General features: G+C 43.6%; 8 protein-coding genes across 9 annotated transcripts; 3 read left to right on the forward strand and 5 right to left on the reverse strand.

Annotated features, from left to right (window-relative positions):
• Positions 1-572: 572 nt before the first annotated feature.
• Positions 573-4,498, reverse strand: BCIN_05g02280 (hypothetical protein). Its single transcript, XM_024692896.1, has 4 exons — positions 3,508-4,498; positions 3,096-3,403; positions 2,683-3,045; positions 573-2,628 (listed from the first exon to the last, which is right to left on the reverse strand). Exons 2-4 carry the CDS (start codon positions 3,302-3,304, stop codon positions 1,149-1,151), a joined length of 2,052 nt encoding a protein of 683 aa, XP_024548678.1. The 5' UTR covers positions 3,305-3,403; positions 3,508-4,498; the 3' UTR covers positions 573-1,148.
• A 195-nt stretch (positions 4,499-4,693) lies between these two features.
• On the reverse strand, positions 4,694-7,193 carry Bcefm2. The gene is made up of 4 exons (XM_001560039.2): positions 6,665-7,193; positions 6,317-6,592; positions 5,586-6,241; positions 4,694-5,522 (listed from the first exon to the last, which is right to left on the reverse strand). Exons 1-4 carry the CDS (start codon positions 6,720-6,722, stop codon positions 5,205-5,207), a joined length of 1,308 nt encoding a protein of 435 aa, XP_001560089.1. The 5' UTR covers positions 6,723-7,193; the 3' UTR covers positions 4,694-5,204.
• A 756-nt stretch (positions 7,194-7,949) lies between these two features.
• On the forward strand, positions 7,950-9,992 carry Bcnpr2. The gene is made up of 3 exons (XM_024692897.1): positions 7,950-8,094; positions 8,155-8,592; positions 8,651-9,992. The coding sequence occupies exons 1-3, from the start codon at positions 8,052-8,054 to the stop codon at positions 9,400-9,402; spliced, it is 1,233 nt and encodes a 410-aa protein (XP_024548679.1). The 5' UTR covers positions 7,950-8,051; the 3' UTR covers positions 9,403-9,992.
• Positions 9,993-10,185: 193 nt separating this feature from the next.
• Positions 10,186-13,823, reverse strand: BCIN_05g02310 (hypothetical protein). Of its 2 annotated transcripts, XM_024692898.1 has the most exons (6): positions 13,249-13,823; positions 12,984-13,200; positions 12,836-12,934; positions 12,547-12,786; positions 12,342-12,498; positions 10,186-12,293 (listed from the first exon to the last, which is right to left on the reverse strand). In XM_024692898.1, the coding sequence occupies exons 1-6, from the start codon at positions 13,371-13,373 to the stop codon at positions 10,909-10,911; spliced, it is 2,223 nt and encodes a 740-aa protein (XP_024548680.1). In that variant the 5' UTR covers positions 13,374-13,823; the 3' UTR covers positions 10,186-10,908. The 2 variants fall into 2 exon arrangements, with proteins under 2 accessions (XP_024548680.1, XP_001560087.1); XM_001560037.2 differs by having other exon boundaries at positions 10,186-12,498.
• A 1,826-nt stretch (positions 13,824-15,649) lies between these two features.
• Positions 15,650-16,481, reverse strand: Bcrpb10. Its single transcript, XM_001560035.2, has 4 exons — positions 16,370-16,481; positions 16,259-16,317; positions 16,112-16,198; positions 15,650-16,002 (listed from the first exon to the last, which is right to left on the reverse strand). The coding sequence occupies exons 1-4, from the start codon at positions 16,403-16,405 to the stop codon at positions 15,954-15,956; spliced, it is 231 nt and encodes a 76-aa protein (XP_001560085.1). The 5' UTR covers positions 16,406-16,481; the 3' UTR covers positions 15,650-15,953.
• Positions 16,482-16,596: 115 nt separating this feature from the next.
• Bcnan1 lies at positions 16,597-19,965 on the forward strand. Its single transcript, XM_001560034.2, has 3 exons — positions 16,597-17,056; positions 17,109-17,908; positions 17,966-19,965. The coding sequence occupies exons 1-3, from the start codon at positions 16,641-16,643 to the stop codon at positions 19,780-19,782; spliced, it is 3,033 nt and encodes a 1,010-aa protein (XP_001560084.2). The 5' UTR covers positions 16,597-16,640; the 3' UTR covers positions 19,783-19,965.
• A 104-nt stretch (positions 19,966-20,069) lies between these two features.
• Positions 20,070-21,565, forward strand: BCIN_05g02340 (hypothetical protein). The gene is made up of 2 exons (XM_001560033.2): positions 20,070-20,465; positions 20,581-21,565. The coding sequence occupies exons 1-2, from the start codon at positions 20,266-20,268 to the stop codon at positions 21,527-21,529; spliced, it is 1,149 nt and encodes a 382-aa protein (XP_001560083.1). The 5' UTR covers positions 20,070-20,265; the 3' UTR covers positions 21,530-21,565.
• A 6-nt stretch (positions 21,566-21,571) lies between these two features.
• BCIN_05g02350 (hypothetical protein) lies at positions 21,572-22,881 on the reverse strand. The gene is made up of 3 exons (XM_001560032.2): positions 22,579-22,881; positions 22,255-22,403; positions 21,572-22,008 (listed from the first exon to the last, which is right to left on the reverse strand). The coding sequence occupies exons 1-3, from the start codon at positions 22,591-22,593 to the stop codon at positions 21,912-21,914; spliced, it is 261 nt and encodes an 86-aa protein (XP_001560082.1). The 5' UTR covers positions 22,594-22,881; the 3' UTR covers positions 21,572-21,911.
• Between the last annotated feature and the right edge of the window lie 68 nt (positions 22,882-22,949).

The following is a 22,949-nucleotide window of genomic DNA, read 5'->3' on the forward strand; positions in this document are numbered from 1 at the left end:
CAAGCCTAAAGACACAAATCATCTCGTGCAGCCACTACGTTCATTTATCATTAGTGATTCTTAGAGAGCAGGCCAAGAAGAAAAGCAAGGAGCAACAAATCGAAACCGTATCACACGCAATAACCAAAACACATCTTCACTATTCTATATCATTGGAATCGCACTTCAATATTTGAAAATTTACCGTGGAACTTACGAGCATATCGGCATCATCAAATATTAACCAGAATAATAATTGTTTTCACTAGGCACGTTGACCAAGTACCTCGATGTGCGAATGAGTTTTTGGCGTCTAGGCTTATTCAGGGGTAATGACCGCGCACAGTGAGATGTCTCGTTTATTATTCCCTCTCGTCCCACGTCGTGATCAATCAATCATCAATGGACCAACGAATATTAACATTGTTACTAGATATTTAAATTAAAGATATCAATAAGAATACACATGGCCTTGAATACATCACCTTTAACTAAATACGAACCATCGTCATTCATTTTTAATGTTGAATCATAGAAGAAATATCCATTGACTCCCTATCGACCAAATAGCAATCTTACAAACGAAGGTCTCATGGGCGCATGAATAGATTGAGTAAATGGATGCTTTCTATGTACTATCACAGATAATAATACCTGGTAAGCTCACCCGCCAAAGTTCTTCATCAAATTCCACCACCAAAAGAGCATATTGATCCCACCACATAAAGAATATCTTAACCCAACCCTTGAAAAGATTTCGAACTCCTCGCCGAAAGACACAATGCATGAGTTCCAACTCAATTCCCAAGTATGTTATGAAATGATACTTCTTCAAGTACCATGTTATCCAACCATGTTATCCAATTATGTCCTGAATAAATTCCTCTTGTTATAATAATATCCTCGATTCTATCCATGATACCCAAACCCGGCCGAAATATCCATATGCTCTTCTTTAATACTCCCCAATCGTGATGATGTTCTAACACAACCAATGCAATGGATGGCAAATCGCAGTATGACCAGTACCGATCAAATTTAACTCCACCAGGGGTTTATAGTTGGAACTAAATCGTAGTAGCACTGTGAATGGAAATGAATAGACAAACTTGCTAACTTCGACGAATGAAATAGGGCTCGTAAGGCTTCGAAATATATGGATCTGACTCTCAAATCTGATCAAGCAAATAAGCGTAGTTCGCTTGAATAACCTCATCTGACATTTCGTGAAAACTCGTGGTCAAACTGTAGTATATATCATCAAAATAGTCCGAATGGCCGAGGAAATCTTCCACGCTGAGAGATTCGTCCTCTATACCATTGGAGTTTCTGGTCGCAGTAACATCCTCTTGATGAGGAAATATCTCAACTGACTCGTGGAAAATTCCTTGCGACTTCAAACTTGGCATTTCATGGGGCGAGTCATTGACTTTGGTGTTTGTTGGATCGCCTGAATCAATGGTCAAGTTCGTAGAAATGGGAGATAACCCAGCTTCATTTAGACTGTGTGTAGCTGGGTCAACTCCGGAAGCTACAACAGCACCCGAAGTGACGTCGAGAGCAATAACAGAGGAATCGATCGGACTACCACTTGAAGCAGCAATACAAAGCTTTCGAGCATTGTCTGGTAGTTTTTCAGACAATCCCCTCGCATATCTTGCGTTTTGGTCATTGGAATTTAGTTGCTCAGAACAATCCTTATCCTGACTATTGTGCTTTTTCTTGCGCCTCTCATAACTTCCATCAGAATTGATATCGGATATCTCGGCCTCGTCAACACTTCTTTTCTTCCCCTTTTCTGTGCTCACAGATGGCTGTGGTTCTTGAGAAATGATTTCAACTTGATAGGTAAAAACCCCTTGTTCTTCAAGATCGTTTGACTTAGATTGGCTGTCAAGAGGCTCAATGAAATCATTACTTGAGCCACTAATGTCACTAGGACTGGTGAATATGGATTGTGCAAGACCGAGAGGTGAAAGGTTGGCGAAGTTGGAATCATTCATTATGACTTGTGAGAGACCATGAGATCTTTGAGGCACAACTTCCATACCATCCAAATCAACATTTGATGGTGGAAAGGGATATTCAGTACTGTATTGTTGTTGTGGGGAATACTGATTTGTAGACGGCAACCCATCATGTGGCACTGTTTCCCCATAAAAGCGTCGATTTTGTGGCATCATGCATGCATTGAACTGACCATACGAAGGTGCACCATGTGGATAAGAAGAAGTTCCAACATCAATAGGGCCTGTTGGTATTGGTATTCCATTTATACCCAGACCTGATAAGCCTTGTGTATAATTCCCGTAATTTGTTGAGTGTGGCGAGTCCATAGGTGTTTCATGGCCGTAAGATTGAATTGGGGGTGTGTCTGGGCCCATTTGATTGCCATAAAATTGATACATAGTACCCGGTGATGTGTGTTGCGAATACTCTAGAGCACCACCTCCATTCTGCATGTAAGCATTCATTTCTTGACCATTGCCCTTTGCTTGTCTCATTAAGGATGAAACTTCGGCACCAGGATACCACAATGGAGTTGATCTAGTCATTGCAGAGTGTACCTGTCTTGGTTGTTGTCGGCGACTTCCATTGCCAAGTGGACCACTTCCATGTTGTTGTTGGTAGGTATTGGCTAGCAGAACACTGGGTTAAGATTAGTTTAATCTATGAGTTGGGACTTCGTAAGAGATCACATACCCATTTTCATGCCCTCGACCATACGGGTAGATTTCTTGTGGTACTTCAAGCTGAGCAGAATTTAATGGCCCACTTGCACTCATGCTCATGGTGTGGGATCTGTTGGGAGTAAATTGACCAGCTTCGCTACTATTCCAATTGTCGATTCTTCTAGGTTGCGACGGAGTGAGAGGGCCCATTGGTATTGTTGACATCGTATTTGAACTAGTATTGCTAGAACCTCCTGAGGAACTTCGTCTTTGGGGTGCCATAGTGCCATGTCGTGGATTCTCAAGTATGCTGCCATTTGTGCTGTCTTGAGCTTGAGAAATTGAACTGCGTAGTTGCTCAATAATTTCTAGAACTGCTGGAGAGGGTTGTGCCCTAAGGAATCAGAGGATGGTACTTGTGAAAGTGAATTGATAGGGACTTACTCTGGTTTCTGAGTACGAGCATATCTAACGCTCGCTGCATTTGGTGTATGACGCAAGTCCTTAATATTTTTCTTGCAGAGAAGTCCGATTGCTTCATCCGTGAAGAACCTGCCTGGTTTACTTTTTTGGGTGGAAGACGGCGAGAGAATTTTGGATGCCAGGAGAACAAACCAAATCCCGTCCTCGGTCCATGTTTTCACGCCTACCATGTTCACAGTAGATGACCAATAATGCTTAGATTCAAAATTAAAGTTTCAGATTGTGAGCTGTAGGCGTATCTGCTCCGATCCTGCTTACTGGTAAAAAGGCTGCCCAATATAGATTAGTTTATATATTGGACAAATATAAACAGGTAACAGATATTCCAATATCCCTCCTTTCTTCTGGGGCATGATATATCTAATTGACTTACCACTGCTTTGATCAGTTTTGTAGGGTTAGGTATCCGTTTGTTCCCGTTGCTCCTCCAGATATTGTGAGTACTCTCGAGATGGAGTAGGGTAATGATAGTATCATAAGTTGACGGAAGTTTGGTGAAAGCCAGGTCTCTATGGGATTTATCTCCTCTTGTCTACCTCTAAACTCTCGAAGTAATCCTTCAAGCAAGAAGTTCCGTACCGGGAAGGTGTGTGGTTTGTAGTGAAGTCTTTGACAAAAATATTTTGAGGAATGCTTGACAAAGTGAATTTGGCCTCGAGTTTCCGAAGATAATGTTAGGGATTAAAGAGGCGTATTGCATGTAATAAAATTGTTTGTAAGGATGAAAGAGGAAAATTTTCGAAATTTCGATTCGGAGGAGTTTAAATATGAGGAGATTGATAGAACAGATGGTGTTCGCGGGACATTCACAGCAATAGCTGTAACCGAAATCCAGTTTTTGCGGATTATTCAAATATTCGACGTCAAAAAATAGAGGAATGATGGGTGATGATTCCAATATTGTTAAATGTAAAAGTGATTGTAAATTTTTGGATTTAATGTTTTCCAGACTCTGCGAAACCGAAGTCGGAGGCGTATAACACTGTGAGGTGTCGACTAGGGCGATGATGATCGCGGGGTTCTCCTATATTTTTGCCGCAAAGCTTGGGAGCTTTTCAAAAGGTTAGATGAAATTTATAGTTGTTTGGATCCAGAAAAGAGGAGAGGGTAGGATAGAAGAGTCCAGGCTGGAAGTATCAGATTTCTTATTGTCCTGATAGGGGGGTTGATGTAGAATATTAGTCTGGGCGAGCGCGCGTCAAAATGATAGATGATAATATCTAAAAGGAATTGCAAGAAATTCTTCATATAGAAGATCAAATTAGGGTACCTGGCGTCTAATAACGGAGGTTGACATAAACGGTATTTCGCAAGAGTTCTAAAGCCACAAGAAGTAGTCCCTCCCAGGTTGTGGGAATATACCCAAGAGATAGAAAGAAAGTTGAGGTATGGAGAGTTGATAGACAAGAAGATGGAAAGTAAAGAAAGTGTTTTACGTGAAGCCTCTCCTTTATTTAAATGTAAGAGAAGTGAATTATCCGACCAAAACTACAACCAGTAGATGATCCAAAATTTCAATTCACCGACACTTAGTTCGGATGACCTCTTATTCCGAAACTTCCATATTCAGAGTTAATAGACTATACTGATAAAAACGGAGGCTTCAATGGTGGTTGGATTAGGTACATTAGCTTCATGGACCTCGAGCGTTGGAGTAATCTTTTATCTTTTTGTGTTGCGGTACATTCGTGTTCTCATTTCTTAACTGGCGATAGAAAAACAAATCCGACATGCATTACCTGTCAAGCAAAGAATAAGAACAGGTGCCCTGAGCGAATGCATCATGGTATAGCAGGCGAAATCATGGGGCTATATATCATTGGATAGTGATAGGGAAAGTTACTTGAAATGGGGATGCAATCCATCTATGAATGAGGAACGCATATCTGAATACCAAGAACAAGAATTTGGAGGAAGGGAATAGATCCTGAATCAATCTACAAAGCATCCTGACTGTACATGATTTTGCCATCATGCCAACCACATAACTTTTGCTTTGCCACTATAAGATTCACAATTCATTTCATTAACGAACAACTCGTGGAAATTAGCAGATAGATATGTATAAACTCATAGGCTCATAGGAGCAGATGCCGCTACATCGTGCTTCCAGACACCCCACCAGCAGTGCACGCCATCATCATCGTCGTCCCGTTCTGAATCTTCCCAATCATCGAAGCAACGTTCTCTACCACTAGCCACTAATTGGTATCCTTGAATAGACATCAGTTCCTCAAAGTTATCTTTCATTGCCTTTGTTGCATTGTCTCTTAGTGGTACTGATACCAACACACGACTATCTTGACTATTCTTGAGGAACTTCGGGATCACCCCCGCAAGAAGAGGAGGGTGGTGAGAATCATAGAAGGGATCGGCAACAAGAATCATCTATGAATGTGATTAGATACTTGAATCATAAAAGGAAGATTTCGTAAAGGATACTAATCATACCTCAAACTTATCATTTGGGCTGTGACTGAACACCACGGAGTGTTCTGCGTCACTCCAATCTAGGATTTCTGCACTGACTTTAGTTTCAGAAGTGTGACCGAAACCATTTCTCTTGAGATTAACATCCAGGTTTGGAACAATGTCAGGAAGATCAGTTAAGATGGTGGTCTTGTTCCAAAGCATAGCTGCTGTCAATCCAAGAAGTCCAGTACCAGAACCAAGCTCTAGGATTTTCCCTTCGTTGTAGACATCCTGTCTCGAGGAGACTCCTTGATGCATCACACCCCTTTCCACGCTCGGCTCACTGGCCATCATAGTTTCTCCTAATATCACGGTATTGCCATTTATTCTAGTGTTGCCGTTCAATGTCTCGTCGTACCCCATTGTCAACTGAATCTCTACTGTTGACTCACTTTCCACAGTTTGGCCATTTTGTGAAGTTGCAATCTTTTGCCCAGTCAAATCACTGCTGGGAAGAACACCGCTGAAATAGAGGTTTCCCAGCTCCTCCAGCTTCTTAGCCATTACGAAGGAAGTACCCCATGTTTTGAGACCCAAGCTATCGCCAGTGAGCGGAGGCTCACACAATTCAATAGCGAGGTCTTCTGAATCTCCAGATGTTGGGATGGTCCAAGTACGGATCATTTCTGGCATTGCTGCATTCAGTCAGATGATTTCCTGATTGTGGTGCGGATGTCCAGTTTAAATAGCCGAGAAATTAGATATCTTACCTGAGCGCCCACAACGTTCAGCCAGCCTCTTGCTAGCAAGCTCATGGATAGTCTCACATTGTTGTTCCCATTCCTCTTCGGATACTCCTATGGACAACCAATCAAGTTCGCTTCCAATTATTTTAGTTAAGTAACGAGATATGCCTTGAGCATCCTCGGATTCTTGAGACCTCCTGGATTCTGAATCCCAAGAAGGTGGTGGGAGTTTCAGTAATTCCAATACTTGCAATAGTTCCAAGAATGATGGTCGTTTGTAAAGTTGTGGGAAATCCAAAGCTACAGCATTAGTATCATGTCAGTAACAATCTAAGTTATTGAACAATGCAAATCGTGGAAGAATAAACTGACAGTGAATAGGTTTATTGCCGTTGGTGGCAAGGCCATCTAGTGACTCATTAGAGGGCATATTGAGCGTAGCAAGTGACTATGATAGTCAAAAATACCAACACAGAGCTTTCCGTTTGCAGAAAATGAAAGTTTATGAGAGAACGGTTAATATAACCTTGTTATATAGAAAGATCGACTTCAAATGGTATAGAACTGATGGTACCTGATCGAGGTAAGAGAACGCAATAACTTAAGTTCTATTCACCCTCCCAGATGGAGTTCTCTCTTGTCACCGTCAAAGATATCTGCTTATCTCAGGACCCCTTTTACACGCGACGAAAGGGTTAGTGAACAGTGAATCTCAAGAGTTTCTAACAAGCCGAAACCACAAATCAAAAAGTGGGGGAGCTTGTTGCTTTTATCAAATATCGAATGAAAGTGAGCTGTATATAAGTACTGCTGCACTTTTGTACAGTCTCACAAAATCAGACCCGCATCTTGATCTGAGCTTCGATGATGAGATGAGATTTGTATAGGGTTCCCTAATAACGATTGAATGAGTGAATGAGGGAGAGAAAGAATGAAAGGAAGAATTTGCTGAATTGCTTCTGTTTTCTGACAAAGTGTGGGTCGTTTAATCCATTTTCAGTTAAACCTTACTGTCTCCCTAGTACATACTACTCCGTACTTTAATCGAATATCTGACCGAGAATCCAGACCTTTCAATTGGCCTGTAGTTCACCGAAATCTCTGGTGCAGCAAAGCTTCTCTCTACGTAAGCGAAGTAACAGATAAGAATTTGACCACCTCAATACTTGTTTCCAACACTCAAAGGAATGTCAAAGATTGACTAGAAGTAATGAAGATACACGTTATGGCACAAAAAAGGAACCTATAGTTACAAGATCTCATTCCCAAGTTTGGGAAAACAGCGTGTTTCGCTTATTGAGGCCTCTGAAACATCTAACAAATCCCTGCAGGACACTAACAAGCTTGAGGAAAGTCCGTTATCTCTTGAAAATCAGGCTCGCAGGCTCATCTACCTGCTAACAATATAAGCACCTGGTCATTATACTCACGTACTTTATTAAGGCTGTCCAAAGTGAAATTGAATTAGACTCATAGCAAACAGATGAAGATACTCACAAGTAGTAGCAAGCAATAATAGACAAATGATGAAGCGAAATTGCGGTTCTAAGATGACTAAGCACACACGATAACTCAGGTGTGTTGTGAGCCCGTCGAGCCAGTCACGAGACATGTGGCTGAAATTGCCCAATTGGTTCAATAGACTTTAACATCACTCGAACGATATTTAACCCTCAGGACGAAATCAAGACCACGAGAGAAGACTTCACATTGTGAGATATCAACTGGTTCTCCCTACCGATACTCACTAGAACTCATCATGATTGAGGGAATATTCTTTGCTCGTTTCCTTCCCCAGAAAGGTACATGCACATATACGTGTATCTACCTTCGATACATACAGTCACTAACATCTCTACCAGGTACCAAGGTCGTTCATCAAAGTCCTCCAGGATGTATTGTCCCCGAGCCTGATGTAGATAAGCCGCGTCTATTTGACTTTGAAAAGCTGGCCGAATATATCATTCCCCGTCAAGCATTTTGCAATCGTCATGTTACAGTATGTGATCCCGAGAACAAACATCGCATTCTGGGCCACCCGGTTTGTATCAAAAATGAAAAATATGAACGCAATGAATTTATGTTCAATTTTTGCATCGTGACGAGAATCGAGGTGGATAAGATTCCTTATGAAGCTGTGGTCAAACGTTTGGCATCAACATTTACGGAAATGGAAATTCAGAATGAGTATTTGAGTCAGGAGGGTACGTTTTCATGTCAAGATCGAAGGTCGATAGCTGCGTTGTTGGAGATCATTAAGGAGGATTTGAATAATTACAATGAGTGCATGATTCCTGTTGGTATGTATTTTACGGGCGATGTAGGCTTTTGAGGATTGTGAACTAATGATAAATGTAGATGATGCAAACACTATTAACATGAAGCTTTTCCCCATTCACAGACATCCACCCCCTATAAAACCATGGCACGTTCCAATCTCCAAGATCAAATTTGCCGAAATCGTCGACGATACCTGGGATCTTACTATGAGGAAAGTAATCAAGCATATTGACGGCATCAAAGACGTCCGAAGAATTGCCCACGACGCAAATGTGGCTATGGATCTCACCAAAATAGCCTTGCAGCATCTTCTCTACTATGATTCCATCCTTATGCTGGATATTTTCCTCTTCAGCAACATATACGCGCCGACGTCTGAAATGAACGATTTTGTAGCTGATAAAGATGGAATGCAAGATGAATGTGCAAATTACGTCTACATCAACGGTCCCCGCCTCACAAATTTTTTACTCTGCCGACTCTTCACCACCCTTTGTACATCAAGAACGCTCAAGGAATGGCTCAAACTACACATGGACCAAGGCCTCAACGTCCTCAATTATATCGATGTCCGTCGTTTCATCCAATTTGGTGTGATCAAAGGTCTCATTTATCGCGTGCATAGATATGCAGTATCTTCTCTATATTTATCGTCGATCGCCTCCAGGCAAACAATGCACATGGATAGAAGAGATGATGCTCTGCGGAAGTATACGGATGGGTGCCATTGTTTTGACCAAATAACTACGGTGCTGAATATTGGAGAAGCGAAAATCATGGAACGACTGCGCAAATTTCCAAAGGGCGATGTGGAGGTTATTTATCGATGAGCCTGTGTCGATATTCCAATAATCTTACTGTCTACACACCAAAAGCTGAATCTATCACGCACAATCCGGTGGTTCATCTATTCAAGATCCTCGATTATCTTCTTCGGAAACTAGTCATTCACCCGATGTTGCATCAACCTGCCACAGGGGACGCGCAAACCCCTCTCATGTACCAAAATGTCCTTCTTCACTCGGACAATCTGACGAAATTCAGTGGCCAATTTCCCCACAGCACTCCCGCCCAACATACCTCACTTCATTACGAGCCAAGCAAATCCAAGTTCCCACACCGAAAAGACAAATTTATTAGCCCGTCCCAGAATAATCCAGTACAGTCAAATACATATAGCAATAGCCGCGAGCCGATAACTTTTTAAACCCCATACCAATACCAGTACACCTCCCGTCCTGTCCCGTCCCCCATACCCAACCCAACCTAACCTCTGCACAAACCCCAACGACCACAAGCGCCAGCACCACCATGTCCAGAATAAATCCCAACGTATCCAACACAACACCATCAAATCAATTCTACAATACCCAAGCAAGCAAGCAAGCGCCAACGGCTTTCCGCAATAATCCCATCCTCAACCCCACTAGTTCTCGCTTGCCGCTCTCATTTCTTTTCTATTTCGAGCCGTCAAAAAATAGAATTGTGGTGCTCGTTTCTTATTGGCTCATCATGTAATGTGATGTGATTGATATCTCGCCTATCTGTGAACGTCGCATGCATTGCATTATTTCTATAATTAGGCAGTTGCCGGGTTTTATTAACGGAGATGGTGGAAAGTTTCTGATTCTTCACTAGGATTCGTGATACTTACAATTGAAGAAGCCAAAAATGGCAACGTACTTTATGGGAAAGAGTTGAGGTTGAAAGAAGGAAATCCAAGGGGATGTATTATCGAGTCTACAAAATCTGAAGAATAAACATGGTATAAATTTTGAAGTATGTAGAAGTATGCTAAAATCCACGATCATATATAATATCCACGGGTGAAGAGAAAACATTTCCTTCTCGCGCCGCAACGCCTTACAGCAAGGGTATCAAAAAATAAAAATATAAAAAATATAAAACAGCCTCCCAAACCCCCTTGCGTCGTTGATTTTGTTCTATTTTTTCGTAGAAGTTATGCCATTGTGCCCATTGAAAGAGAGACATGAGTAAAAGGGGGCTGGAGCAATGTCTAGCTGCATCCAACGTCCAAATTCACACATTCCTATAATCTTCCGCGACATTGATATCAGCAGAGATAATATGATCCGCGTGGGTGAAGTTAGCTAGCTGAGACATTGTCGTCTTCTGAGTTAACATCTCATTTTAGAACAGTGGCATTGCTTGAGCCACTTGAGACAGTCTTGTAGTTTGTGACATCCGATATTTAGCATATAAGCTAGATTCATCACGGAGCTCGCAGAAAAATGGTAAAATTCCATCGCGGTCTGTTTGATAGTATATAGCGAGCGGAGATAGACCCATTGATGCTCCTGAATTAAGTGTCCTTTTCATACTGAAATGCTGACGCTCTTTCGTGGGTCAATTTCATCAACACGGAAGCCAAACACCATCCTGAATAAATCTTTGAGAAATGTGTATTGCCCAGTCCTCATCATCCAAGTAACACTCTTAGCGAGATCATTAGCCGAGACTTTCTTTCCTGGCGGAGGTAATGAGCTTGGATTCCTGAAGGTAGGGTCGCTTAGTACTAGGTTTCGATATGATGAAAGTAGATTTGCCTGCGCTGGCGATGGACCAAATGAACCAGTCGGCAGTGCCTTGACAAAATTTTGAAGTGTCAAGGGTGAACCTTTGGACGAAATCGCAGTTCTTGAATATCCCACATTCATTGAAGCTTTCAAGATAAGCATCTTGAGTCGTGTCAAATTTAGATCCTCCGGTTGGTTTCCATTGGTTACCGTGCTAGCACCACTTTCTTGAGAATATCCTGAAAGTGAAGATGCGGCAGATGACCATCGCGGTGGTCTTTCTGAACCTAGAACCATAATATTTGGAATGTTTGGCGAATTCTCCTCTGGTGTGATGGGAGTATCTTCAAAATCAGTTGTTGGCGTTTCGGGTAGGATAACATATCTCGTAGGCGTATGATCTTCAGGACTCTCTGACAGTGAAGCTAGACTACTGGACTTGGTGTGTGAAGAGCGAGACATCTGATCGGATGATGTTCTGAAAGTCGTTTGGGATGGGCGAGGTGTACCCCTCTCAGGACGAACTTGTGTCCAACCTTCTCGGAAAAGGTCACATAATTCCCAACAAGCTTGAACAGCAGACCCAAGAAGCTCTTCGTCTGCCATTTTCCCCTCTCTTCTATTTTGCCGAAGACTGAAAAGCATCTCGGCTAGGCTCCAACAAGCTCGAAGAAGAGCATCTGTCTCTTCGGCAAGTTCATTTCTTTGTTTCATGAGACGATGGCATAGCGTTATATAAAAATCCAAAGTTCTTTCTCGGAAGGCTTCAGGCAAATTGCGATCGTGTGTGTTATACAAGTGGTTGTTCAATTCGAAGCTGACCCTTAATACTGAATCGGCTACCTCGTCTTTCTTTTGGCGCACATCAAATAGAGATTGACAAAAATCCCTGCACAGATCGAGTGTTGGCCTAACATGAAACTCGTGATCCTCGTCGCGGCTATCGTATAATTTCTTGCAGAGCTTCCAACAACATTTCCAAGCTTTTTCGTGAGCATCGCCGGATCCGGAAAAGCTAAATATCCTTTCTCGGTGAATAGAGCTGAGACTAGCCAATGTATTGCAGAGTGTCCAACACTCATTGAGCGCCGTCTTCAAGGCTGATATTTCTTCCTCCGCATTATGAACTGTACGAGCATCGAAATCGTCTTCCGAAAAGTCCTTGGGAAGTTCCTCGGGAATCCCTACGTCTAGTGAGCGAGGCATCTGTGCATATTCTTCTTCGGTTATACCTTCAAGACTGCTCGGCCGAGATGGTCGTCTTTCTTCCGAGAACGATTCGACTTCTTGGCGAGTTTGCGCTCGAGGTGTTTGATTCTCCAAACCGAATTTCATCGGCTTTATGTCTGTAGAGATCGGTGGAGGTGAAACCGGACCTGGTTCGACAAACTATGTTGTTGTTAGCTTAGCAAAGACGCATAGTATAAGGGAGTTTACTTTATCCGCATGCTCAGCAACCTGGAGAATTTCTGGACTCATTCCCGGGCTACTAGTGGGACTCTCTCGTGGACTCGTTTTCGGACTGGTTTTCGGACTTGTCCTTTGATTAAACTTAGGACTGGTGCGAGGGCTACTTCTTGTACTACTTCTTGAACTTCTAGACTGCTGGTATGGAGTTGGCGTTGAACGATCCAAAAGTGCTTTCGCCGATTGCACTGGAGTATCATCACTGAACGGCTGTTATGTATTAGCCGTTGATCCTTCATCCTATAGCTCTTTTGCTCACAAATTTTGCGTAGCCCTCGGGGGCGTGGATGACCGAGACAGACTCATCTTCGATGGAAGCGCGAAATTCTTCTGGTAGATTTGTGCTGAGCCTTTTCAACTGCTTATCGTATCAGCAACAATTTTTTCAACCGTGGTAGTGTACCAACAGTCATTTGCGAATCGGCTCTGGGTATATCTTCATGGTTCATCGTTTCATCTGCCACCTCATCGTCCTCAATATCTGTAGTTGTAGTGCCATTCGAGGTCACTGGCGAAGGCCCCACCATATCACTCATTGGACTGAGGAGGTGCGCGCTGGCCGGAGAGAGACCGTCCTCGAAAGAATTTGGTTGGAGGTTAGAGCCTGAGTAGTTTCGCGCGGGCCTATATGATATTATTAGCACGGTCAGTTTCTGAAACGGTGCAACATACAGCGATTGGTAATATGGAGATCTTTGAATTGAGGGAGAACATGGTGAAAGAGAGAAATCTGTATAGGGAGAGATGGCTGACATGACGTTGGCAGGTGAGGCAAGCAATGGACTTTCTACTGCCATTCTCCTGATATTCTGAGGCCCCAATAAAAAGATAAGAAGCTCGCACTGTTCATAGAAGATTGTCCAGGTGGGACCTTGATGCTCAAGTATAAAGAAGAGATGGCAATGCTTACAACGCCAGGTTCTGGGAGGGGTTACCACTCACAGCTTCGGACGTTGGGGTGGATCAGAGAACACTGAGGCTGAATGGAGGAAAGTCTGACGCGGATCCAGAGTTCCAAGCTCAAGGCTTTGGGAACTGAGTTTAGCAGAAGTGTTGGCACCACCAGGAAATAAATGTACTTTGATCGTAAGGAGCTTAGCAGCACGAGTGGATGCGTGTAGCCAAAAATATTAAAAATCAATAACAAACCTTACACGCCCAGATGCAATAGATAGATAGGTAAGCTTTAGGAGAATTACTCGTTGATGAACAGGCCCAGGAAAGCGCTGTGCCGCAAAGTCACGTCCTCGGGGAGGATTTCGAGATAAAGTGGCACTTTATTGTGACTTTCGCGCGTGGACCTAGCATCGGCGGGGGTTGATTTTCCTTGTGGGGAAAGATGGAGCGAGGATGTGAAGGACGAGTAGGATGTGGATGTGGATGTGGATGATGTCTACACAGTCCCCGGCAACATGAACAGACAAGAGAACGCATCCTTTTGCTTGGATTGTGCCTCCTCTGTCCTCGCGTTCAGGATATTCTACTGACATGGTTTTACTATGGTTATGGTCGCGAACAATACATATTACACGAGAGATGCACCGGTGCCAAAACACACACAATCTTTGGTCCCTTGTCGCGACGAGGCCAACGAAATCGGCAATGTCGACGCGGGACAAGAAACAAACACAAGAGCATCAAATAATAGGCTGATAACACCCTTCAGAAACATGACTACCTAGGTAGGTACCATCCATCATGGCTTTCTCGATGCAAGAAGAAATCAAAGGTCGGCCAATCGTATGCGTCAATCCATGTCTTTTGATCCTCCCCGCTTGCATACATGCAGACGACAAGCATGACGGGCGCTTACAAGTTTATTTTCCAGATGGACTACATACCCACACGCATCCCTAGGTACTTCGGACGGCTTTCCATTGTCTTGAGGTAGGCCGAGTATATTCGCATCGACATGAGATATACAACTTAGTGCTCAACTGACATGTTCTAGTGTTGGCTCCATTTATCCTGATTGTAACGGAAGGTGGGTAATCTCAATTCGAAACATGAGAAACCACGGCAGCATCTGTACAATACCGGCAGCTAATCTCATGTTATCACGCATTCCATAGATCGGAGGACCGTTTCCTGATTCATATACAAAGTAACATTTTGACGGGAACAATGTATCTCATGATGTTGCATGTCTTGAAGCTCGTAAAGGCGCCGTGGAAGGATGAAGGGACAGGGAACAATGTCTCTTTTCAAGGAACAGAACACTGTCAATTGATCCAACAGTTGCAAATCGCGAACCAGACGGCTGGGTCTGTCACGAAAGCAATAATGGCTTCAATTATACCCAGATTAGCTTCATTGCGAATATCACTGCCAATATTTGAGCACTTCGGGACAAAGTAATAGGCACAGGCATGTCCGAAACTACGGGAATGTCATTCAAGTCGGTGAGATGGGTCGGCTGGCCATCATCACTCAAACAGAGTTTACCAGCATGGGCAGAACGAATATCGGGGACTGGCTACACGGAAAGATGTTCTCTATCTGGTCGTCCATTCCGATGATAATTGACCATATCCTAGTCCTTGTTAATATCCTCCGCGGGTACCTCTGTCGAAAGTTTTCTCTCTTCAACGTCTCAGATCGATCGATGCAAAATCCCCAACTCCATGTTTGTTCTGATTCGCCGAGTTTCTCGTACTTTTGACGACTTATCAAAATCAAGCAATACGCGTCGAAGTTTGATGCAAGTTTGCACCAACATGACTCCACCGCTTCTAGCCTTATAGGCACGCCAGCTTTTCCAATTCTCTGCATTGCATGAGGTTATAAGAGACCACTCATTGACTATCGCTCTTATGAAATGGTAAAGTCCTGGTTGGTAGAGTAAGCTCCTGCCGTCGGTGAATGCTACAAATTCCTCGTTAGTGGCTTGTCAGATTTAAGTTCACTCCACATCAATACAGCCCAAGTACAATGCGTTGTACGTGCATAATAGAGAACCAGTTCCTTGGGACAACTTCTACCAGCAATGATTAAGTGTCAACTTGGGCGCCTGATGGACGTCTAATAGTGTTCCCAAAACAAACAACAATGCATGTACGAAAGTATGGTATGTTGGAAATAATCCTTGATTGTGAAAATTCGATAATGAGCCGCAAATATTATCTTCCCCCTCCATGTAAAAATTCAACACCGCTCGCAAATGTTTACTACACACCAATCACCGTTGAGTGTAGCCCTGGAACGCCCACGCCAAAATCTGTAGCATTTGGATTATGATCTCCAATCAACGCCTATTCCATCCGCCTCCCTGTCTACTATAGTATCGTCTAATCGCATGCCGCGCTTCTTCCGATTGAGCAATTGTGGTAGTCCAAATCGAGGTGTGTACGAGTAAAAGGTAATATGGCTGATTTGACTTAACCGTTCAAAGCGGCCTTTTTCGCATCTCTCTCTGCAGGATTGTATCTAACGAATTGGTCAGTAAATCAAGAAGACGCAATTGTTTATCTGAGATATGAATGCAGTTCTCCGGTTCTTTGTTCCTCCGTCATATAATAGAAGTGGTGTTTTGTACCTAAGAAGTTTCTCGATGAGGTCGACATGGGTCATGATCATGCGACGGCAGCAATATCTCTTTAAAGTGAGCTCGTCCATAGCATCACTATAGTAGCATATCAGTATTGTAGAGCAACAAGAACAGTGTGCAGAGTGGTTTTCTAACCCGTCGTTGACTCCCTCGTCAATGAGCTTGACATATCGTTCCCAGATGTCTCCGGTAACCTTTTCTAACGGTCAGCGCACGACTCTCGCGTCAATGCTTGATGTAATTTACCTTTCCGCAAGAGAAACAACGAACTGGAATAATCATTTTGATGTGTATAGGTGTAGATGTGAATATCTGCGATGATGTTGTGGTTTCCAAGATCTAAATTGAAGTTCTGCGCGTGAGTTGATACCAAGAACTTTTTTCTTTATCGCCGGAACAACTATCGGTAGATCTTCGGTTATCAAATAAAAAATAAAAAACGTGTAGAGCTTCTGCCTCACATTTGCCAATCTGAACCGTGAACTCTTTTTGACTTTCAAGGAATTTTGACAACACAATGGCTTCGATATTGAAGCGCAAAAGAGTCCAGACAGAGGTAGCAGATCTTCCGAAGAGGTCTAAATCTACCTCAGAATCTGCGGAGACTTCTACAAAATTTGGCCAGAGCAATGGCGGGTTTGACATTTTTGAAGCGCTAGGAAAGGGAAAAGAATTGGCCCAGGTCAATAATGGAGCGCATGCCAAAGATGAATTAGAATCAACAGAAGTTATTGATTTTGAGGATCTATTTGAGGATGTACCATTACAATCTACGGATTCGCAGGCAAAACGAGGAATGAGGCCAAAGAAGGAAATTTGGGAAAAGAAAATTCCACAGGCCCCAAAGCCGGTGAAGGATCAAAGCTGGAACATTTCTGAACCTGTCGGTGGGCGCATGATTGACGCCGATCCTATTTTCACGGAAGATGAGAAGTATGATATCGATTTCTCTTTGCGACGAGCTCAATTGCTAACTGAAACCAAGGTACATGATCTTAGCAACCCGAATGAGCCTCCTCATCTACTCAACCTCCGATTCACTCCTCACCCGAACCATAAAATTCGACCACTCGAAACATCCTTTCGCTCATGTTGTTGCATATGAGCTCTCGCCGACTGATTCTAATATCGTTTGGGCAGCCCTGTCTGATGGAGCTATATACCGCCTGGACTGGACTTCGGGAACTGGCAACGATCAATCCTGGAAGATTTCGTCTACCGGTTGCATACATATGGCTGTTGCTTCTATGGTATCCGCTGGGCGACGAAGAGATGTGGTATTCACAACCGAGATCAAGAAGGACGGCGGCTGGCGAATTACTGCGAATGAATTGACTCAGCCTGGTTCGCCCATACAGACAGTCGCAAGAACTATATACACTTCAACAAGCCCAATTAACTATTTAAAAACTGCCAATGGAGGCTCTGTACTTCTCGCGGCTTCTGGAAAAAGTATCTTACTTGGTTATGTTCGGAACTTGGATTTTGATACTACTGACAAGATCAAGTACGTATTCCGTATGTTTGATTCGACTGCTCCTATAATGTCCTTGGATGCACGAGTATATCCCAGAACGGGTACCGATGATAGGAATATATCGAAAAAGATACCAGTTGTTGATGTAGTGGTTGGTGATGCGAAAGGATTCATTTTCATACATCGCGATTTGTTAGGCAATCTCATACAATCAGAAAACAAAAATTATGCGTCCATGATCAACCTTGTACCGACCAGATTACATTGGCACAGGAGAGGTGTCCAGACCATCAAGTGGTCCCTGGATGGTATGCATATCTTTCGTGCTCTACTCTCTAGTGACACCTGAGCTGACCCGATAACAGGAAACTACATTATATCAGGAGGTAGCGAAACAGTCCTCGTGCTTTGGCAATTAGATACTGGAAAGACGCAGTTCTTGCCTCACATGACATCTACTATCCTAAATGTCGTCGTATCTCCTTCTGGGTCCTCGTATGGTATCCAGCTTGCTGACAATTCTGCGATGGTTTTGTCTACAGCCGAATTGGAACCGACGGCGAATTTTGCTGGCATTCAATCCAGCGTCACCCAATACGCCGAACCTCGATCAGATGAAGTGCAGAGAGCAAAGTCTCATTTCTATAAATTTCATGTTGTCCAACGGACACCTGCCGTTATCAGTTCTGCAAACCCCTCTCATCTATTCCTTGGTGTTGGACAGACTCCAGAGGTGCCATTTTATGAAGCTCCTGTTAGAAATTGTTCATTTTTACAGACCTATGACCTTAGTGCTGGGCACAATGTATCAAAGCAAGCCCTTGCAAGGACGAACGTCACCAGTATTAACGAGACACCAAACGCACTTCCAGTGTCGGAACCCAGAGTCACTCATATTCAGAAGTCCCACGATGGTCTTTGGCTAGCTACTGTTGATGAGTGGACGCCATCTCACGCCGACCTCGATTTCATAACTCACCAGGCTACAAACCCATTTGCTGAATTGAAACTGAGGCGCGAAATTTGTTTGAAGTTCTGGCAGTGGAAAGAAGCAGAACAGACATGGGAATTGGTATCGCGAATCAATACTCCACATATGGCAAGTGATGCTGCACCTGGAGCCGGCCAAATCCTGGGTCTCGCCACAGATCCTAGTTCCTTGAGATTTTCTACGATAGGGGAAGACAGTGTAGTGCGAACATGGGTTCCAAAAACTCGGAAAAGAGATGGCATTGCAGTCAAGGATGGAAAAGGCAATGCTCTCAAAAACTGGCACTGCCAGCATGAAATTCAACTTGAAAAGTCTGAGCTTACTGATGACTACATGCGTAGTACGCCATACAATGGTGCTATAGCGTTCGCGGATGATGGCTCAATTCTAGCTGCAGCATTTGGTAAAAACGGAACGGTTCACATGATCGATCCCGAACAGGGCTCCGTCACAGCTTCACAGCACGGCCTATTTGAAGGTAGTATCGTGGCCATGGAAATCTTGGGCAGAGATCTCATAACCCTATCCGATTCGATTCGTGTACATGATTTGGTTTCTGATCAATTGAGATATAGCTTAAAGCTATACAAATCTATCACACGCATGCATATTATACAAAAGATTGAGATGATGCATTTAGCTATCAATCGAAAGAGTCGCACATTTGCAGTCGCTATACCAATGAGACTCAGTCCTCCATCAGCAGAGGAACTCAGAGAGCAAACTGTTCCTCCAACGTATTCTGGGTTCGCCGTTTTTGGCCAGGAAAGTCAAGTGCCACTGTTTACCGAGTGCTTCGAGACTGCGGTCTCGGCTATTATACCCACTGAGGATTCAGAGGGATTCTTGGTCCTCAATGGAGCTGCTGAAATCCGAAACGTGATGAAGAAGGGCACTCAACCAATGACCGCATTGGCCCAATCAACCACTGAGCTTCAATTGGATGCACTTGCAGATGAATCAACTGGGGATCTGCTACAAATGATTGAGGATGCTGAGGAAGAGCCGGAAGAAGCTGAACCTTTATCGCCTGCGGTCGTCGAGGATGATGATGATGCGCCTGTTGTGACCCAACAAGCACTTTCAGGTGTATTTGATATTGGGCCAGCATTTGCACTGCCACCCTTGGAGGAGATGTTCTATCAAGTGGCAGGATTGTTTTCTAGTAAACCTTTGGAAAAGATGGTATAATGAATTTTAATGGTTTCTATACTTTGAGTTGGCATAGCGAGGGTGGTTTATAAAACTTTGAGCGTTAGGAAGCTTTGTATATGGCTGTACAGAGCTTAAAAGTATTGATACCTTGCAGAATTTTGCGAGTTTTCCTTGACTTGGAACAAAATGTTAATATTACCTACTTATCGATGTGTTTCATGATATATTTTTTTCCTTTGTGAGGAGACCCTTCAGCGGTTACATATCTTAGTTATCATTAAGGGTCGTTTTATGCGGATCGCAGCAGATAACGAAATCACCCCGCACCCCACTTCCCATCTAGCATTCATGGATTTGTTCACTAAGCACTGCTTGGAGTAACATCACATCATGTTACCAGCAAATTCGCAATAATATAGATTGCCATCTCCATACAATTCTCATGATATGAGGTTTCTTTTTCTATAATACAATTTTCAGTACCGGTCGCTGCACAAAGAAACAACACTACCATACATAATGTCCTTCACCAATATACCAATCCTTGACCTCTCTCTTGCCCGATCCCCAGAAACCAAACCCGAGTTTCTAGATCAACTGCGCCATGCATTACTCGAAGTGGGATTTCTATATCTGAAGAATGTTGGGATACCCCAGGACTTAATAGATAATGTTGTCGAGGAAGGGGTCAAGTTCTTTGATATTCCTCTGGAGGAAAAGTAGGTTCTCTCTGCTCATTTCTCATATCTCATTTCGTCGATTTGCTTGGATAAACGCCCAATGTCTATCCAACTATCTATATATATACCAAACCCCCAATCTAACATCATCCAGAACCAAGATTCAAATGGTCAACGCGCCCTCATTCCTAGGCTACTCTCCCCTCTCCGCCGAAATCACCGCCCACGCGATCGATCAACGGGAACAAATCGATCTCTCCACTCCCCATCCCATCCCTACTGCCTCGGATCCCCTCTACTACAATCTCCTCGCTCCCAATCTCTGGCCCTCGCCCACCTACCTTCCTAATTTCCGCCCCGTTTTCGAATCATATATCGAGCAAATGGGTGATGTATCCATATTCTTCACAAGTCTGATCGCGGAAGCCATTGGACTCCCTGCGAATGCATTCGAGCGGTACTTTGATGCAGACCAACAGCATAAATTAAAAGTGGTTAAATATCCGGATTTGAAGGAATTGGGTCTGCGGCCCGAACAAGAGGGTCAGGGAGTTGGCCCGCATAAGGATTCGATGTTGACGTCGTATCTGTTGCAAGTTGGGGATAAGAAGGGGTTACAGGTGCAGAATTTGAGAGGGGAGTGGATTGATTGTCCGCCGATTAAAGGGACGTTGGTGGTGGCTATTGGTCAGGGAATGGAGGCGCTGACGAAGGGGGTTTGTATGAGTACTACGCATAGGGTTTTGAGCCCGCAGTATGGAGGGGGTCCGAGATATAGTGTGCCGTTTTTTCAGGGGGTGAGGGGAAGTACGAGGTTTGAGGAGTTGAATGAGGTGGGGATTGGGGACGTAAAAGAGGAGGTTAGGCAGATGAGGAGAAAGGTTTTGGAGAGTGTGGGGGGTAGGTTGGATGATGTGGAATTTACTTTTAGAGGAGGCGGAAAGGCGGATACGCTAGGGGAGGCGACGTTAAGAAATAGGATTAAGAGCCATGTGGATGTGGGAGAGAAGTGGTACCCAGAAATTCTTGCAGATGTAAAAGCAGAGCAAGAAGCGGAACGCAGACAAAAGGGTCTACCCGTCACTCCACCCGCAGAAACATAAGGCCGATGTTCATTGTCTCATGAATTCAATAGTCCAAACGGATCCGACTAAATCAAGCCCCTTTTCGTTGTTGTATGGCGATCTGAACTACCAGACTAGTCCCGATCCATTACTCATCATGCGAAGTAAAACACACATTTGTAGATAAGAAGCAGATTGTTCTGGTTCAAATAGCTAAGTCTGCTGGCTTGTGAATAAACGCCATTGTGTCTCCCGCCCATGCGCCAATCGCTTGTTCTTCTTTCGCAAATTGATATCAACCCTCTGATCATCGAAACCCAAAATTTTCCTCCACCGCATCTGCCCAACCGTAAAATATCGTGTCTTCGTCATTGCGTCGTACGAAATTGTAAGATGAGTCGCACAAAGAAGTGTTAAGAATTTATTTCTTGCCAACTAATGCAGCCTGCTGGGCCATGAACGATGGGAAGCAGAGCTCCGGTCCTTTTGAGTGCTTGTTCATGGCGTGTTCCGTGAGACTGGTGATGGCATGCCAATATTAGTTCCGGTGTGTTTTGAATTTGAACATGGCTTTATGCTTCAAGAAAGAAAACGACTGCGGGTCTGCCAGAATTCCTTGCGTCCATTTCTTCTTCTTTTTCTTCCTGCAGGATTCTCCCCGTCCCGACGCACATTCCCCAGAAGATCCGGAGCTTTTCTTTCCAGATGTGCGAAATGGCAAATAGAAATGGCAAACGAAGAAAGGGAAAAAAAAAGATACTCACGCAGGAAGTCTAGTAGTCTTCAAGAAAGTGGTTTTGCAAACCTCGCATTGGATATCCTTGGCTGACTCGTTGACCTTCAGTTGCGACTTTGCGACGCCCTTCTCAGCATCTTTTTGATTGCGTGCACGCTTGGAAGCTGCTTTTGCGCCCTGTGAAAAGGTCAGGTCTCCAGTATTTAGAATGCGACGATCATAGTTCGTGGACGAAAACCGGGTTGAGAGACCCTTGGGTGGAGAATTTCCCTGGTCTGGAGTGACCGGACAAGAAAAAAGGGTTATAGAGTTTAAAGGGGAAATCGGGGCAACAGATGGATGTCTAACTTACATTACCTCCTCCCATGTTGAAAGATGTTGTGATTGGATTAAGAAGTTATTAAATTGTGTATGTGTATGTAGGAATGGATGAAGGCAATCCGAGACTTTCTTTGGCTACGTGAAGAGGAAGAGGAAGAAGAAGAAGAAGTTGGGGGAGGAGAAGAGAAGAGGAGAAAAAGAAGAAGTTCTGGAACTTATTAATGTGCGTGTACCAATTATTTTTTTTCTGCTTACGGAGTCCGATAAGATAGGTAGGTACACCAGTAGGTGGTGTATAATAAATAATAAGTCTCATATTCTTATTTTTTGGATCTTTGCAGCTGGTCAAAATAATAATCGACAAATGCTGATTTGATTCGCTTAACTACGGTGTATAATATA

The sequence above is a fragment of the Botrytis cinerea genome, chromosome 5 (genome assembly GCF_000143535.2).
Source record: "Botrytis cinerea B05.10 chromosome 5, complete sequence".
Lineage (NCBI taxonomy): Eukaryota > Fungi > Ascomycota > Leotiomycetes > Helotiales > Sclerotiniaceae > Botrytis > Botrytis cinerea.